The 15,146-nt window shown below is 49.3% G+C and overlaps 6 protein-coding genes across 6 annotated transcripts; 3 read left to right on the top strand and 3 right to left on the bottom strand.

Annotated features, from left to right (window-relative positions):
• The first annotated feature begins 766 nt into the window (after positions 1 to 766).
• Positions 767 to 3,128, top strand: L228DRAFT_225268 (tripeptidyl peptidase SED3). The gene is made up of 3 exons (XM_018330375.1): positions 767 to 1,755; positions 1,806 to 2,493; positions 2,553 to 3,128. Exons 1-3 carry the CDS (start codon positions 903 to 905, stop codon positions 2,884 to 2,886), a joined length of 1,875 nt encoding a protein of 624 aa, XP_018184636.1. The 5' UTR covers positions 767 to 902; the 3' UTR covers positions 2,887 to 3,128.
• A 1,413-nt stretch (positions 3,129 to 4,541) lies between these two features.
• L228DRAFT_271701 (alpha/beta-hydrolase) lies at positions 4,542 to 6,398 on the top strand (the record flags this gene model as incomplete). The annotated part of the gene is made up of 3 exons (XM_018335562.1): positions 4,542 to 4,737; positions 4,887 to 5,459; positions 5,545 to 6,398. 3 exons carry the CDS (start codon positions 4,542 to 4,544, stop codon positions 6,396 to 6,398), a joined length of 1,623 nt encoding a protein of 540 aa, XP_018184635.1.
• Positions 6,399 to 6,662: 264 nt separating this feature from the next.
• On the bottom strand, positions 6,663 to 8,815 carry L228DRAFT_53436 (mitogen-activated protein kinase spm1). The gene is made up of 6 exons (XM_018336689.1): positions 8,590 to 8,815; positions 8,298 to 8,419; positions 8,223 to 8,233; positions 8,067 to 8,133; positions 7,685 to 7,999; positions 6,663 to 7,565 (listed from the first exon to the last, which is right to left on the bottom strand). Exons 1-6 carry the CDS (start codon positions 8,700 to 8,702, stop codon positions 6,928 to 6,930), a joined length of 1,266 nt encoding a protein of 421 aa, XP_018184634.1. The 5' UTR covers positions 8,703 to 8,815; the 3' UTR covers positions 6,663 to 6,927.
• Positions 8,816 to 10,141: 1,326 nt separating this feature from the next.
• L228DRAFT_251636 (MFS general substrate transporter) lies at positions 10,142 to 11,884 on the bottom strand. Its single transcript, XM_018333602.1, has 2 exons — positions 11,627 to 11,884; positions 10,142 to 11,515 (listed from the first exon to the last, which is right to left on the bottom strand). The coding sequence occupies exons 1-2, from the start codon at positions 11,776 to 11,778 to the stop codon at positions 10,216 to 10,218; spliced, it is 1,452 nt and encodes a 483-aa protein (XP_018184633.1). The 5' UTR covers positions 11,779 to 11,884; the 3' UTR covers positions 10,142 to 10,215.
• A 712-nt stretch (positions 11,885 to 12,596) lies between these two features.
• On the top strand, positions 12,597 to 13,567 carry L228DRAFT_234760 (hypothetical protein; the record flags this gene model as incomplete). The annotated part of the gene is made up of 2 exons (XM_018330675.1): positions 12,597 to 13,302; positions 13,364 to 13,567. Exons 1-2 carry the CDS (start codon positions 12,825 to 12,827, stop codon positions 13,564 to 13,566), a joined length of 681 nt encoding a protein of 226 aa, XP_018184632.1. The 5' UTR covers positions 12,597 to 12,824.
• A 338-nt stretch (positions 13,568 to 13,905) lies between these two features.
• Positions 13,906 to 14,834, bottom strand: L228DRAFT_286299 (hypothetical protein; the record flags this gene model as incomplete). Its single annotated transcript, XM_018336435.1, has 2 exons — positions 14,105 to 14,834; positions 13,906 to 14,008 (listed from the first exon to the last, which is right to left on the bottom strand). Exons 1-2 carry the CDS (start codon positions 14,665 to 14,667, stop codon positions 13,906 to 13,908), a joined length of 666 nt encoding a protein of 221 aa, XP_018184631.1. The 5' UTR covers positions 14,668 to 14,834.
• Between the last annotated feature and the right edge of the window lie 312 nt (positions 14,835 to 15,146).

Below are 15,146 nucleotides of genomic sequence, written 5' to 3'. Positions count from 1 at the left end.
CTGGTTTCAAGGATCGTGATGCACCTCACCGTCTGCCCCTTGACTGACCTGCTCCGACGGGTTAAGTCTCCTTTGTCCCCATTGTCATTGGGGGTCCCTTACTTGTTGAACTTGTATCACGCTCAAACTCTGTCCATCTTTTACAACGGAAAAAGCCGGAAATGCTGTGATGTGATAGCTTCACACATCCAAGTCATTTCCGCTTGTTTACTTGATTGATGCTTAGAGTATTGTCGCAAAATCCAGAAGATGACATATTTTAAACGGAAAACCATCTCATTCTATACTTACTTTCTTTATGCGCGTCAGTAAAGTTTACAACTCGCCTGCTGTCGCATCATAACTGGAGCTGATAATGAATGGTTTGGGTGTATCTATGCCGGGGGTGCGTGATTTGCTTGTTGTATCAAGATCCCCACCCCATCTTGGCAGACGACCCCCGGCCACCATCAACTATGCCCTGGCCCTGACTGCCCCTACTCTTCTGTTGACTCGTCCTAGATATGCAGGCAGACGGAATTATTGGATTTGATGGTGTCATTCAAAAGCTGTCCCTGATGAGGGGACAGTGCACTGTCCATGCTCTTGGCCCACTCGGGGCTTTGCACTGTTCAGGAGTGGTGGTGACAGAGCCCTGCACATTCACTTACTTAGTGTCTAGCTCCCGTTTGCCCCACGCACGATGGGTGATTGTAGCTGCATATATCTTGGGGAGATGATCACTTTGCTTCACTGGACCCTCCTCTTGACCGTGTAGGATCTCAGCTCAACCAATTCAAGAGTCTGGGCGGAAAAGACTTGCCAAGCTTCACCTTTTCTTTTCCATTCTTCACTTCTCCAGATAAGGGTATGCACAAAACATGCCTTTCATCTGATAGTCTTCGTATGAGTGATTGAAGCTAATGAGCTACAAAATTAGGGCCAGCATGCGTTCCCTTTCCCTCCTGGCCGGTATCTGCTCCGCGCTGGCCGGCTTCGCGAGTGTGAATGCCGCAGCTTCAGGACCCGCCTCTTTTCCTGAGATCTTTGAGCAGCTGAACTCTGTCCCTGAAGGCTGGAAGGCAGTTGGTGTCCCTGACACGTCCAAGCGGGTGAACTTCCGCATCGCTGTCACGCAGCCAAACCCTGGCTTTTTTGAGCAGACTGTGTTAGACATTTCAACACCAAATCACCCCAAATATGGAAAACATCTGAAGCTGGAAGAGCTCAAAGCATTGATTCGCCCAACTGCCGAGGCAACCAATGCAATCACTTCATGGCTCCTCGAGCATGGTGTGCCGCCCAACGCTATTCATGACGATGGCGAATGGATCAATTTCAATGCCACGGTCGGCCAAGCCGAGAAGATGTTGGACACCAAATTTAAATACTATCGCAGCAATGTCGACGGCGCGGAGCGTATCCGGACTCTCCAATACTCACTCCCTCAATATCTGCATCAGTACATTGACATGATCCAGCCGACCACTCGGTTCGGCCAAATTCGCCCGCAGCGCAGTTGGGTCATTGACAAGCAAATCCTTGGCCAGGCTGGCAAAGGTCTGAATGTGACAGGGTGCAACCAGACCATTACACCCGCCTGTCTTAAAGAATTGTACAAGATCAAGGACTTCAAGGCCGATCCCAACAACGGTAACAAGCTCGGTATTGCTGGCTACCTTGAAGAGTATGCCAAATTTGCAGATCTTGGACAATTCTTGAAGGAATATGCTCCTTATGCTGCCGGTGCTAGCTTCAAGTACCAGCAAGTGCACGGTACGTAGTTCATATCCATGGGCTTCGCAGACTTTCTGACGATATCTTAGGCGGCCAGTGGAAACAAAATGACACAGTCGATGACGACGTCGAGGCAAATCTTGATATCCAATATGGCCTCTCGCTTTCCTACCCCACCCCCAACGAGTATTATATCACCGGTGGCCGTGGACTGCTCGTGCCGGATTTGGATCAGCCCGATGCGAGTGATGACGAAAATGAACCCTACCTCGACTTCTTGAACTACATTCTTTCGTTGCCGGAGGATGAACTGCCGCAGACCTTGTCGACCTCTTACGGCGAGGATGAGCAGAGTGTGCCTGAGCCTTACTCGCGCACCGTATGCTCCATGTTTGGTCAGCTCGGCGCCCGGGGTGTCTCTGTCATTTTCTCCAGCGGTGACACTGGTGTCGGAAGCGCCTGCCAGACCAATGATGGGAACAAGACTACCCGCTTCCTACCCACATTCCCCGCCAGCTGTCCCTGGGTAACCTCCGTTGGCGCTACGCACTATGTGGCTCCTGAAGCTGGCATCAGCTTTTCGTCGGGTGGATTTTCGGACCGCTTCCCGACTCCAGGATGGCAGAAGCATGCCGTGGACCGATACTTGAACATTCTGGGCGATCAATGGAAAGGTCTCTACAATCCCAATGGCCGCGGCATTCCCGATGTGTCTGCGCAGGGCTCACACTTTCACGTCATTGACCAAGGCAAAGAGATTCTGGTTGGAGGTACTAGGTGAGTAGACATCTTCTGCCGGTTGGTGAGCGTTCTATGTTGACTCGCTGGTGTTACAGTGCCGCCGCGCCTACGTTTGCTGCTGTCGTCTCTCTGCTCAATAGCGCGCGTGTCTCCGCCAATCTTCCTCCGCTCGGTTTCCTGAACCCCTGGATCTATGCCTTTGGACGATATGGTCTCACCGACATTACCCACGGTGGCTCTACAGGCTGCACCGGCAAGGACATTTATAGTGGCCTTGCGACTCCCTATGTCCCTTATGCCTCGTGGAACGCCACCGAGGGCTGGGACCCTGTAACTGGATGGGGAACACCAGTGTTTACCAAGCTGCTGGCATTGTCCTCGCCCTTTGAGCTCGACTTTTTGACCTTTAACTTTACTCGATTTGTATGACCGAGAGTAGGCGAGAAGAGACGTTATTTGTCTATTTACTTTGCATGTGCATGGAATTATCATGGCGATGCTAAATGCTCTTGTGAGCGTCTACATTTGCAAACTCGCATTTGCTGTACATAACGGGTGTCTATGAATGATATTTGACTGATCGAGAATACACTTTTTATTGTACAGTCAATAAATTCTCGAAGAATCTAGCTGCAGATTGTATCTGGAAATTCTTGTTGACATTGCAGGAGACAGCGATAATTAACTTAGCTTAGCTTGCTCGCATTATCGTCTTGTTCCTCGAGAAATACAACTACCGTACGTAGCGTAGAGATACGAAGTGATTGAGAAGGCTAGTGCGAAAGATAAGGGACAAGGTTCGGTGATAACTGGGCCGGTGGTAAACGGGCCCCGTCCCGGCCCTCCTCGCCCCGATGAATTAGTTGTCGCCAGTGCCCGCACTCTGGACGGACCAAGTCAAAAAGAGGAAGGTGCGAAAGGGGAACGATGATGATATCGGGAAGGAGGTCCTGCTTAGTTCAGGCACAGGCAGCTCTTATATTACCACCGTGAGACAATCTTGTCTTCATCTGTCGTGAAATGATGGCAAAGGCCCCTTCTCTTCTCGATTCCTGATGACAAGTCCTTTTGCCCTCTTACTACGCAGTACGTAGGCAGTCCCGGCAATCGGCAATGGCCATGAACAAACGATACTACAATACGAATATTGATACGATGACGGTATCCACCGGCTCTCTCCAAATGGGGCAAGACCCTGACCTTTTTCTTATCAGTATTCGCTTCCTTGCTTGGACCAGACTTTAGGCTCGACTAGCTGGTGTTCCTGGCATCTCCATCCTCGGCATGCCTACTATACTTGTATGTGCATGGTTGTAGGACGCCACTACGCATCTACTTGCCTACGACAGGCAACTCCCACAGCGTGGTACACCCACACCACATCTCATCACTCAGCAGGAGATTACCGTAAAGTACAAGGGACTGACTTTCAATCACTTCATTCTCTAGGTCCAGCTGAATTACTTCTACTGCGTAATAATGCAGTACTGGATGAGTCACTAGTACGTACCCAATCGCTTCAATTCGTGTCGTTTGGGTTGCCTGCCTGACTGTTCTTTATCACGGCAGTCTAGAGCACTTACGAAATAGACTATGCACATAATCTATCACCCAGCCCAATCGGGAAGTTGTGGGCTTCTTCGATCAGCCCTGATTACCGCACTTCTCACAGGACCATGTCGCCAGCCTTTTGGGCTGATGTTCTCGGAGTGGACTGCTCCGCTCAGCGCACTTTTTGGCGCAGACGGACTACCTCATTGAGCATAGGCTGGCGAAATACCCTGTCATCCCAGGGCGCAGAATGCAAAGCTACGTAAGATGGGCAGGTTCTTCAGCTCCAAAGCTCCAGCGCAAGCCTGGCGATCTGAGATAAAGCTATCAGAGCTCCCTCCACTCGCGTGTGGGAAGGCTCTCTCAGAACGTCCTTGCACTGGACGCCATAGCGGAAGTAATTGATCAGCTGTGCTAAATAGGTCTGTCTTCAGTTCTAAGGCTACTTGTCGTTTTCGGACTGAGAAGACGTGGGTTTGCAGTGAAGTGAGAGAATAGACTTGGGAAATAGCCTTTGAGATATTCGCTGCGAGATGCGCGCTCTCTCATTTCTGCTGGTGCTAGCGCTTGCTGTGCTTACCAGCGCACGAAGCTCACAGCATGTGGGAAAGAAACTTGAAAGACCAGCTCCCAGAGATAACATCTTCGCCGAGCGTTCGCAGCAGCAGCCTGTGAAGCGCTCAGCGGAGCATAAGAAGAAACAGAGCTATCTGAACAGCAAGTCGTCGAGTATGTCTGCCTACTTTTCGTCCTCTTCTGTCCGGTGCCTTTTGTATTTGTTTCATGGGACGAACATTCCTACTCTAATCACCCCAGTTATTTTGCAACTACTCGCAATTCTTGGTAAGACAAATCAATTGCTAACAGGTGAATTCCAGAATTTGTTGTCAATGGCTCTGCCATCCCCGAAGTAGACTTTGACGTTGGCGAGTCATATGCCGGATTGCTTCCCATTTCGGACCACGCCAATGAAACCTCCAAGCTCTGGTTCTGGTTCTTTCCGTCCGAGAATGAGCTTGCGGGAGACGAGATTCTCATCTGGCTCAATGGCGGTCCAGGCTGCAGCTCGCTCGAAGGTCTTTTGCAAGAGAACGGCCCATTCCTCTGGCAATGGGGCACGTTCAAACCTGTTCCTAACCCTTGGACCTGGGTCAACCTGACCAACGTCGTGTGGATTGATCAGCCCGTGGGTACCGGATTCTCACAGGGTACCCCCACGGCGACGTCTGAAGCAGATGTGGCGGAGCAGTTTTTGGGATTCTGGAAGCATTTCGTCAAAACGTTTGACCTCGAGAAGCGCAAGGTGTACATTACCGGCGAGTCATATGCCGGCATGTACGTGCCTTATATTGCCGATGCAATGCTCAACAAGAATGACACCAAGTATTACAATCTCGAGAGCATCATGATATATGACCCGAGCATTAGCTCCGATGTCGTCACTGAAGAGAGTAGGTGATCTCCGTCATCCCGTACAGGCTTCTTTTGATTCTACCAGAGGAAACAACTCTGCTAATGCTTTTTACTTTTCTATAGTCCCCGCCGTCGCCTTTGTGGACAACTGGCCAGGTCTCTTCTCCCTCAACTCTACTTTTATGGACGACATTCACGACCGCGCCGATGCATGCGGCTACACGTCCTTTTTGAACGAATATCTCGTGTATCCGCCCAAGGGACCCTTGCCCAGTCCGCCCAACAACACCGTCACAGCCTCATGCGATCTGTGGGATGACATCTACTACGCCGCGTCCGAAATCAACCCTTGCTTCAACGTGTATCAAATCGCCACCACCTGTCCTTTGCTCTGGGACGTCATGGGTTTCCCTGGGTCCTTTGGCTACGTACCCGATGGCGCTTTTATTTACTTCAACCGCACCGACGTGCAGAAAGCCATCAATGCCCCCATTGGCGAATACGAAGAATGCTCCTCCATTAACGTCTTCGTCAATGGAACAGACTTGTCTGATCCTCCCGCGCTCAACGGCGTCTTGGCCTCTGTCATTGAACGCACAAACAAGACCATCATCGGTCACGGCGCGATCGATTATGTCCTCCTTTCAAACGGTACCCTCCTTGCTATCCAGAACATGACCTGGAACGGTGCCCAGGGATTCTCCGAGGAACCTCAGGACGAATTCTACGTTCCCTATCATGATGATCCTAGCCTCAGCACCCTTGCAGGCGCAGGTGTGTTTGGTAGATATAGAACCGAAAGAGGCCTCACTTTTGCGGAGGTCTCGCTTTCCGGCCACATGATTCCCCAGTTTGCACCCAGTGCTGCATACAGATTGCTGGAGTTTATGCTGGGCAGAATTGATGATCTGAGCCAAACCAGCGATTTCACAACCCAGTCGGGAAATTATACAGGTAATTTCTCTCTGCCAGGATGATTGGTCTAGTTGTTGGTGGATGGAAAGGGGATGGGTTGCGCCTTCCTCCACGCCCATTCTCATCATTTTGTAGTCTTGTGAATGCAAGACAAATGAGCCAGAGATTAAAAAGTAATTGATACGAGCATACCGTACATATCATTGCCATTTTTTGGGGGAGGAAATAAGTGTAAAAAAAAATGCTAGTAAAACTTATTAGGAGAGTACTGAGCAAAGGAAAAGAATAAAAATAAAATAAAATGAGAATAAAAAGGAAAGTATGACATCTGTGATGAATAAAGAAACGCATTGCGTCCATCAAGGGAAAAAGTAAAATAAAATAAAAATCTAATGCTTCATTCGACTGCCATCCTACTGGTTCTTCGCTGTCTCAGGGAAAACTAAGCTTTCTCAACGCTTCAACCCTTCAACGTCTCACCCCGCTACCTCGTCAGTCTACAATTCTCACAGGGCTTGAATAAAGACGTCCATGTCCACCACCACAAACTTCCCCCGCTACTTTTTAAAGCTGCCCCAGCATAGATTGCATCTAATGCATGGCATCCAAGCCGCCTTGCAACTCCTGCTCTAGGCCACCGGCCGGGCCACCGGCCGGGCCATGCGCCGAGGCTTCCTGGGGACGAGGATCCTCGTGGCCCCACTGGCCAGTGTGGTCTGGGATGGGCACACTGGTCTGAGCCTGGGCAATGTTTCCATTGCCCTGCGCGTGAGGCTGGACACGGACGAGCTGGCGGAAACGCATGACCTCGTCGAGAATCATGCGGCGCATGTCGCCCACGTCCTCGACGACTTCAAAGGCAAAGTCGAACGTGGTCGGGCAGGACGGCTCGTCGCTGGCGTCGTGCCAGATGTGCAGGTAGCGGTGCTCGAGCGCGTCTTCGACGGATATTCTCGACGAAGGGTCAAATGCTAGCATGCGGTCCAGCAGGTCGAGTGCGTCGGGGTTCGCGTTGGGGAATAGTCGCGTGAATGGAATCTTGGGCATATACGGTAGATTCCGAACGTATTCTTGTGCTCGTGGAGATCCGATTCGTGAGAGCGTTTCTTCGTTGGGCGTGCCCAGGTAGTGCAGGATTTGGTTGAGCTGGTCGACGTAGTCCCGGCCTTTGAAGAATGGGCGGCCGCCGAGTAACTCGGCGAGAATGCAGCCAACCGACCAGACGTCGACTGTGGTGGATACAAGTTAGTACAGAGGGCGCGAAGTATGAGAAGAGAGCGAGGCAGAGGGGGATTAGAATGTGGAAGGAAGAGAAGAGGTGGGGGGATGGAGAAGGGGACAAGCATACTAGCTTTGGTGTAGCTCTGGAAGCTGAGCATGATTTCCGGCGCACGGTACCATCTCGTTGCCACGTATTCGGTCATGTAGCCTGCGTTTTCCTCGGGGTCGATTGAAAACCCTCGGGCAAGTCCAAAATCGCAAATCTTCAGTTCGCAGTCGGCGTTGACGAGGAGGTTGCCGGGCTTGAGGTCACGGTGCAGCACGTTGGCTGAGTGTATGTATTTGAGACCGCAGAGGATCTGGTAGATGAAGGATTGGAAGTGGGCGTCCGTGAGGGGTTGTCCGGAGCGGATAATGGCGGCCAAGTCACATTCCATGAGCTCTGTAGCGGCATTATTGTCAGTTATGTTCGAGGTCTATTGTTTGTAGTGCCGGAACGAGTGCCTTGCCTTCATAGAGATAGGTCTCGTTGAAATTCTCTGGTCGAGGAATATCCATGTCGTACAGACACGTAATCTACGTATCGTCCTTGTGTTTAGAAGGGGATTCCAATCGCGGAGGAATGATATGGTTCATCGGCCTCATTGCCGTGGACGGAAACTTACATTTCTATGTCCTATAAGAGCGCGTTAGCGATGAATGATATGGCGAGGCATGAATCTGCTGGGTGATGAACTTGCCTCTGAAATGCTGCAACAGCTTTATCTCACGCAATGCACGCTTGGCCAGAATTTTCTTGCTGAACACATTGGTGACCTTCTTGATCGCAACGCCTTCGCCGGTTTGAGTGTTAGTTGCGGCACTGTTTGCCCCGGAGTCATCGTCAGTCCCAATTTTCCGTTAAAAGGATTGAATTATGCCTCTTCTTCAGAGCGATGGGCACATTCTGCGTTGCTCTAGTCGATGTTCCTCGAGAGCCATGGGTATGGAGAGAGAGAGAGAGAGAGAGAGAGAGGACGCTCATTGACGTACCATACGATACCGTATGCGCCCTGTCCTAATTCCTTTGTCACATTGTACCGCTCATCAACGATAAAGTCCTGGTTGAAGACCTTGAAGAGCTTGCGTCCCTGGAGATCGGCCATTGTTGCAAAGTCGAACGAGCTGGACAAGAGAAGGTGCGGGGAAGAACGATGCGATTATTACACGGGCGACAATATCGTTGACAGACCGGCAGTCAAACGATCAATGAGGGGTAATAGAATCGACGGGGGTTGTAGCGACAGTCGGAGAAGCGAAGAGATACAGCGGTGATAGCAATTGGAACGTAGCGACCGACCGAGTCGACGGAAATCTTTCAAGGCGAAAAATATGGGGAGAGGGTATTGCAGAAAGGCTGGGACGCTTCTTTCGAAAGGGCGAATCGCTGAACGAATTCCCGCAGCTCTTGGCGGAGAAGAGCTACGAATCTACACCGCAATGCCTGCAAAGGTGATACTCGTTGTCGCAACGGATTTCCTGCGACAAAGTAACAGAGAAAACACGACGGATCCTTATGCGACGGATGCAAATTGTCAAAAGTGCGGAAAGAAAAAAAAAAAAAAAAGGACGGTGAAGAAAGAAACTACGGTATATAATCAGGCGAGTTGGTAGCACGACGCGTGGATGTGATGATGGATGTGACGACGGAGGAAGCTTGGAGGTTCTGTGGAGACTCTTGGTCTGTTTCCCGGCGCCTAATTCTCACACGCGGGAGGCCGAACTGTTTAGAGGGGTAGAGGGGCCGAACCACTCTATCATCACAATCTGACCCAAAGTTCCACCTGTGCAAGCCAATCCCAACCTCGATTCAGCATAGAAGAAGCCTGAGTGGATCAGAGCAAAACAGGACGGACGGGAAGAAGGAGAAAGAGGACCCTTTCATGGCGGTCTGACCCCAACGCCATGGCAGTCCAAGTGGGGTCAATCACAGAGTCCCAACCCGTCTATGAGAAGGTTATACAATCTTCAATGAAGCCACGAATGTAGACGAAAAGCAGCAGCGAGAAATAGAATAGGAGATGCTATAATTGCGATGATTGACAATGCATCTATCTTTGATTCCTGATAAGACATTTTACAATTCTAAGAATTTATTCGATCACGTTCTTCATCCTCATGTCCATCAGCTACTTGGTGCCTTGAGGTGGATTGCATTAGGCACCACGCGGGGTTCGGGCGGCTCGTCTCCAAACTGCGAAGCTGGGGCCAGTCACATCCGTCCGCCCTACGCCGGTCCCTATTCCTCCGAGGGTGCATAATCAACCTACTTTTACTGGTACAAGGTTAACAAAGACGCAGTTCTAAGGCTTCATCAGACGGTTCAAATTCAGCTAATGCGCATGGTTAGCTCGAGAACAAGTTTCCCTAGCACGAATTCCTTCTTTATACGGCAATCAAGCTTCACCCTTCTTTGTTGAAACCTCCTTCGCATCTCATGATCATGTAAGGTTTGGTTAGTCTTCGTGGTCCAGTGAGGCTCTTCTGAACTCGTTGGAGCTTTTGGTCCCAGAGTAATGGCAAAGAATTTTATTATAAACAATTTTCCTTCTCCGACCGGAAATGGGTCTATACTTTATATACACGGGACGACGGAAATCATTTACACTTTTACCTGTATCATTGCCTCCACTTCCAGCTTACAATTCCACTGGGGCCAACCATTGCCTCCATTCGTACCCAAAGGACAGCAGCAGAGGCTGCAAAGAGAAGAACGCTGACCAGTATGGACATACCCTCAAAAGTTTTAGGGCTCAAAGCCGATGCCGTATTTCGAGTCAACACACCGCCGACAGGCGTGCCCACCATGGTCGCCATGCCACGTACCATGTATAAGACGCCATTCACAGAGGCGAAATTCTGGGCGCCAAATATCTCAATGAGACTCGTCGGGAAAAGAGCGACATAGGCACTGGCAAAAATGCCGTAGAAAATAACAAATGTGACAAAGAGACCTTGTGTTCTTGTTGTTGCGTCCCCCATTGTCGAAGGCAGCCAGAAGCCGATAGCGGCAATAGCGCTAAAGAGAGTTGTAATAAATAGCGTATTTAATCGACCAATGCGGTCAGCGGCGTAGCCAATGACAATCTTGCCAACGGCATTGCATGCGTTGCTGAGAGCGATGAAATTGGCGCCTGCCGTATCGCCGTATCCAAGACTTCTCGCATACGAAGCAAAGAAAAATACCGGCGTGTAGTACGCTGCGGATTGAAAGATGGCCCCTAGGGCCTGAGCGGCAAACTTGCGTGTTCGAGCGACACGAATATCCACAAGAGGCACTTTCAGAATCCCGTCGGCGCGGCTAGTCCTCGCATTGTTTTCCGTCCAGAATCGTGCCTTGCTGGTCGGCTCCCAGGTTATAGCAGCACTGGCAATGGAAACAAGTGCAAAGGAGACAGCGCCGGTTAGACGCAGAGTATTTCTGAAGCCAAGGCTGTTAATACAAGCATTCAGAGCCGGGGCCCAGACAAGGCCGCCCACTCCAGTCCCAGATAATATGACTCCCATAGCTAGGCCGCGGTGGCTAGTAAACCAAGTTGGAGCGGTAGTGACGGCCACCATGTAGGACAAACAGGTGCCAATGCCGCAAAGAAGTCCCTGAGTTAGCTCGAAATGCCATAACGCTTTCCCAAAGCTTGCCAAGACAAGGGAAACTCCAAAGATAAGACCACCGGCAAACGAAACATGTCGAGGTGAGAACCGCTTGGCCCAAGCGACGACGAATGGGGCACCAATTGTCATTAAAGATATACAAAGCGTGCCGATTAGGTCGATTTCTGCCGGGCTGGCACCAGTAAATGGCGTTCCTGGCTGTCTGGCCAGAGTCTCATATAAAGCCTGATAGACACCGAATGCAAAATTGAGACCGCAGCAAGTAAATATTATCGTGAAAGAGGCAGCAACAATAGCAACGGATTGTCTGGTGGAGTTTGTCAGCCCTGGTGCCCAGAGAGCCGAGAATAAGAAATATTGAAATTATTGAACTAGGAACATATCAATCCAAAATAGCTTTGAAATTGTGCAGGCTTACCCTTTCGATTTCTCAGCACGAGAAGGAAACTGGGCCAGAGAAATAGCTTCAGTTATGCTTTGTGGCCGGTCCATTGCGATATCCACCGTTGTCCCTGACCGACCAATTTCGCCATCGGGCAAAGAATCATCAGATGCACTTGTCAGTGCCATTGTCAATGGCAGCAATTGGATCAAATAAAATATCACAAAGATCTCTATGACAGTGCTTCATTGAAACAGGGTTGTTCGTTGGCATTGAAGCCAATTGAGCTGTAGAATTCTGGGAACAATTTAGGACCCATCGTCTCCGCAGTTCTAATTCGACGAGTGACTCAGAGTGGGCCACGGAGCGGCAATGTATCAGTGTGGAAAGTTAGTCAACACAGTACAACTTGCAAACTTTGAGATCTACCCGTGACCCGCATAGTCATGGACTAATTTAATTGCATCTGCTCAGAGAGTTAATGATGGGCTTGAGGGTAATAGAGTACTGATATTGGCAGTACGTTGTCTCCAGCTAGAGTTGACGTACATTGATATCCAAGACAATCTGGTACAAGAGCAATCAAGATACATGACTGGACCCCTCGCCCCATGAGAGGTGGGGGGCAGTAAACCCCGCTGGAGACATTACCGAGGCAGTACCCTTGTATCATCATTTACTGACAGTTCATACGCAAAAGTAAATTCTGTGCAGTTAAACTCATCACCCTCGGTCACCATATGGCTCGCTAAATTCGTCACTGTTCATTAAAAATATAGTTGAGCTTACAGTTCGATTCTCAGTAAAAAGACCCCAACGTTTGACCAATTAGTTCACTCAAATTCCGACTTATATCTGGAGGCTAAGCAACTCTACCACATGTAACAACATGCAGTCGGACCAAACGAAGCTGTCTAGCTAATATCCAATACTTATTTGGATTTCATATAACCCCAGTTACACGGGTCCAATTCATTTCTTCTATACTAGATCAGGCTGATTATAAGAAAAAAAAAATAAGGTTCTCCATTTCGAACCTGTCAACACCTCCGAGCCCCTTGCATGCCTCAAGGCTTCTCAATATTAATACCACTCTTTCCCGCAACGACAAAGAATTCTACAGACTACAGTGCATCATTCCGATCTAGACTATTAACCGTTCCTAAAATCTCAACTCCAACCGACATAATCTCCACCGTTTCAATCACCACCATCAAGAGAAAAAGAAAAAAAAATGGCATCTCCACCGAACCCTCTCCGGGACGCAGGAGTTCCAGAGCATGTCCTCTCGCTCTTGGATCGCTTGCACGCTGCCTCTGTCGAACAAGAAAAAGGTCTAAACATCTCCTCCTTGACATCCGGTGAAATACATGCTGCTACTCGAGACGCCTTTGTTGCATTAGACCAAGACAAGTCTCAATTCGTCTACCAGCTCGCACGTGCAATCAACGCCAAAAACATCGTCGAGGCGGGCACCAGTTTCGGCGTCAGCACCATCTACCTCGGACTGGCAGTGAGTGCGAACGTGCAAGCCTCCGGTGGACAAGGCACAGTGATCGCAACGGAGCATGAAGCTTCCAAAGCAGGGGTGGCTCGCAAGCACTGGACTGAGGCCGGAGAGGGCGTGTCAAGACATATCGATCTACGCGTAGGCGATTTGCTGCAAACATTAAAGGAGAATGTTCCTACCATTGACATGCTTCTCCTGGATAGTAAGTCACCTGATTATTTATGAAGAGAAATAAAAGTAGTATTCTTTTAACCAAAGCTTAGTCTGGACGCCGATGGCTCTCCCCACTCTGAAACTCATTCAGCCACATCTCCGCCAGGGCGCGGTGGTCATTATTGATAATACCATTAGCTCTGCAACTCGGTACAAGGACTTGCTTGGATATTTGCGCAGCAAAGACAGCGGTTTTACCAATCTGACGATCCCTTATTCAAACGGCTTAGAACTGTGTGTCTACTCTCCATAGTTTTCGTAGTATGATCACATCTGAATGAAGACATTCATAAAAACGAGTCCTTATTGCGCTTTTATTTTTCCAAGTACAAATCATACTGTTCGGATACGGTCGATGAATTTTTCAGAAAAATTCCAATGCGTCAATAAGATGAAATGATTGGAGCGAGCTGGTGCATAACTTATTCGAATGCCACTGAAGATACATGAATTTCCGTTCCTTCTTTCTTGTCCGAGATCTCCTTACGAAATTCTTGTTCGCAACCAACTCGTTTCCCATGGTTTATAAATACCACGTACAAACGAATACTGTATCGAAGAGTGGTATAACGGCGTCGACCCAGGAGCTTCCCTAGATATATTCAGCGACAAAAGCAGACTTCTTCCTCCTTGGACCTGGATCTTCCTTGACATATTTGTCAATCACTTCCGAGACGTAAGTCCAGAAAATCTGTCTTTGGTGATGCTCAGAACTGAACGGTTGCATGGCCACGTTTCCCGCTCTTGCGGACTTTCTTGACAGCCTCTGTTATTAGGTTTGCTACACATACGTTGTAGCGATTGAATTGGCTTTTTTTGCGTCTTGGCGACTTTTTTTTTCAAGGTCAGAAACTCTCTCCTTCAGTCGAGACAGTTCTTGCTGCTGTTCCACAAGTTGGCCATCTTGCTTGGCGTTCAGCCTTCGAAGCTGAGCATGTGTTTGCTCAAGTTGTTCAATCCTCCTTTCCTGGGAGATTGCATTCGCTTTGATATTGGCAATTTCTCGTGCCAAATCCTGCAACGAGATTGCTTCTGCTTCCTGCTTCTCTGGTTGATCCCCAGCCCCTAGGCCGTGTGCTTCTACTTCTACCTTGTCCTCGACATGATCCAGTGGGTGGATGGAAAGCACACGACCCTGATACTTGGACATTATCTGGTCAGTATCATGGGGCGGGTGATCCAAACGAGCTGTCTTTACAGCCCGGTCAGAGACCTCGTCTCCTGTCTTTCGCTTCAAGTGGTTGGAAAAGCTTTCTGATGCCAGATATGCTTTTGGTTCCATACGTGACTCATCCAAGCCTTCCCTCGGAGTTAGGTCTACCGCGATCTTGAGGGTTGCTGGTGTTTGATTCATCTTGACCCAGCCATCTCTGGCTCCGTTGTTATTGTCCTTTTTGTAATCCACACAGTCCACTCATCTTGGAAATTCTGTTGTGAACTGTTCTATCGTTACGACACGTCGATTGAATGTAGAATTGTAGAATGTAAACAAAACTTGAGTTGTTATTGAAGCTCCTCGCGCCATGAACAACCTTTATAGGGATCGTCGACTCGTCGCTTAATGAAGTTGGCTATAGTAAAAGGAAAGAGCAACGTAGCCATCTTGAATGCAGAAGGCCACGTGTGCCTTCACCCCCAGAGTCCGGACAATAGATGCCATTTTGATGATTCTCTCGCAGACTCGCAGACTCGCAGTCTCGCAGTCTCCAGGACGGTTTCATTCTCATATGTCGTTTGAGGTAATGAGCTGTTGCAACTTGCAAATTGCTGAAGCCTGTGTAGACTCGAGGAGCCAGGCTGAATGTCCCTTTCTGTCTTGCTCCTTCGGACCTT

Source organism: Xylona heveae (genome assembly GCF_001619985.1).
Source record: "Xylona heveae TC161 unplaced genomic scaffold L228scaffold_15, whole genome shotgun sequence".
NCBI lineage: Eukaryota > Fungi > Ascomycota > Xylonomycetes > Xylonales > Xylonaceae > Xylona > Xylona heveae.
Note: the sequence above shows the minus strand (reverse complement) of the source record. Positions and strands in the feature narration are given on the sequence as shown.

Bases quoted from the DNA above. Each gene is read 5' to 3' on its own strand.
- L228DRAFT_225268 (XM_018330375.1), top strand. From the start codon at position 903: ATGAGCTACAAAATTAGGGCCAGCATGCGTTCCCTTTCCCTCCTGGCC. The intron at 1,756-1,805 runs GTACGTAGTTCA...ACGATATCTTAG, and splicing joins CAAGTACCAGCAAGTGCACG to GCGGCCAGTGGAAACAAAAT. The intron at 2,494-2,552 runs GTGAGTAGACAT...CTGGTGTTACAG, and splicing joins ATTCTGGTTGGAGGTACTAG to TGCCGCCGCGCCTACGTTTG.
- L228DRAFT_53436 (XM_018336689.1), bottom strand. From the start codon at position 8,702: ATGGCCGATCTCCAGGGACGCAAGCTCTTCAAGGTCTTCAACCAGGAC. The intron at 8,420-8,589 runs GTACGTCAATGA...CGGGGCAAACAG, and splicing joins GGCGCATACGGTATCGTATG to TGCCGCAACTAACACTCAAA. The intron at 7,566-7,684 runs GTATGCTTGTCC...TATCCACCACAG, and splicing joins CCAGAGCTACACCAAAGCTA to TCGACGTCTGGTCGGTTGGC.
- L228DRAFT_251636 (XM_018333602.1), bottom strand. From the start codon at position 11,778: ATGGCACTGACAAGTGCATCTGATGATTCTTTGCCCGATGGCGAAATT. The intron at 11,516-11,626 runs GTAAGCCTGCAC...AAACTCCACCAG, and splicing joins CGTGCTGAGAAATCGAAAGG to ACAATCCGTTGCTATTGTTG.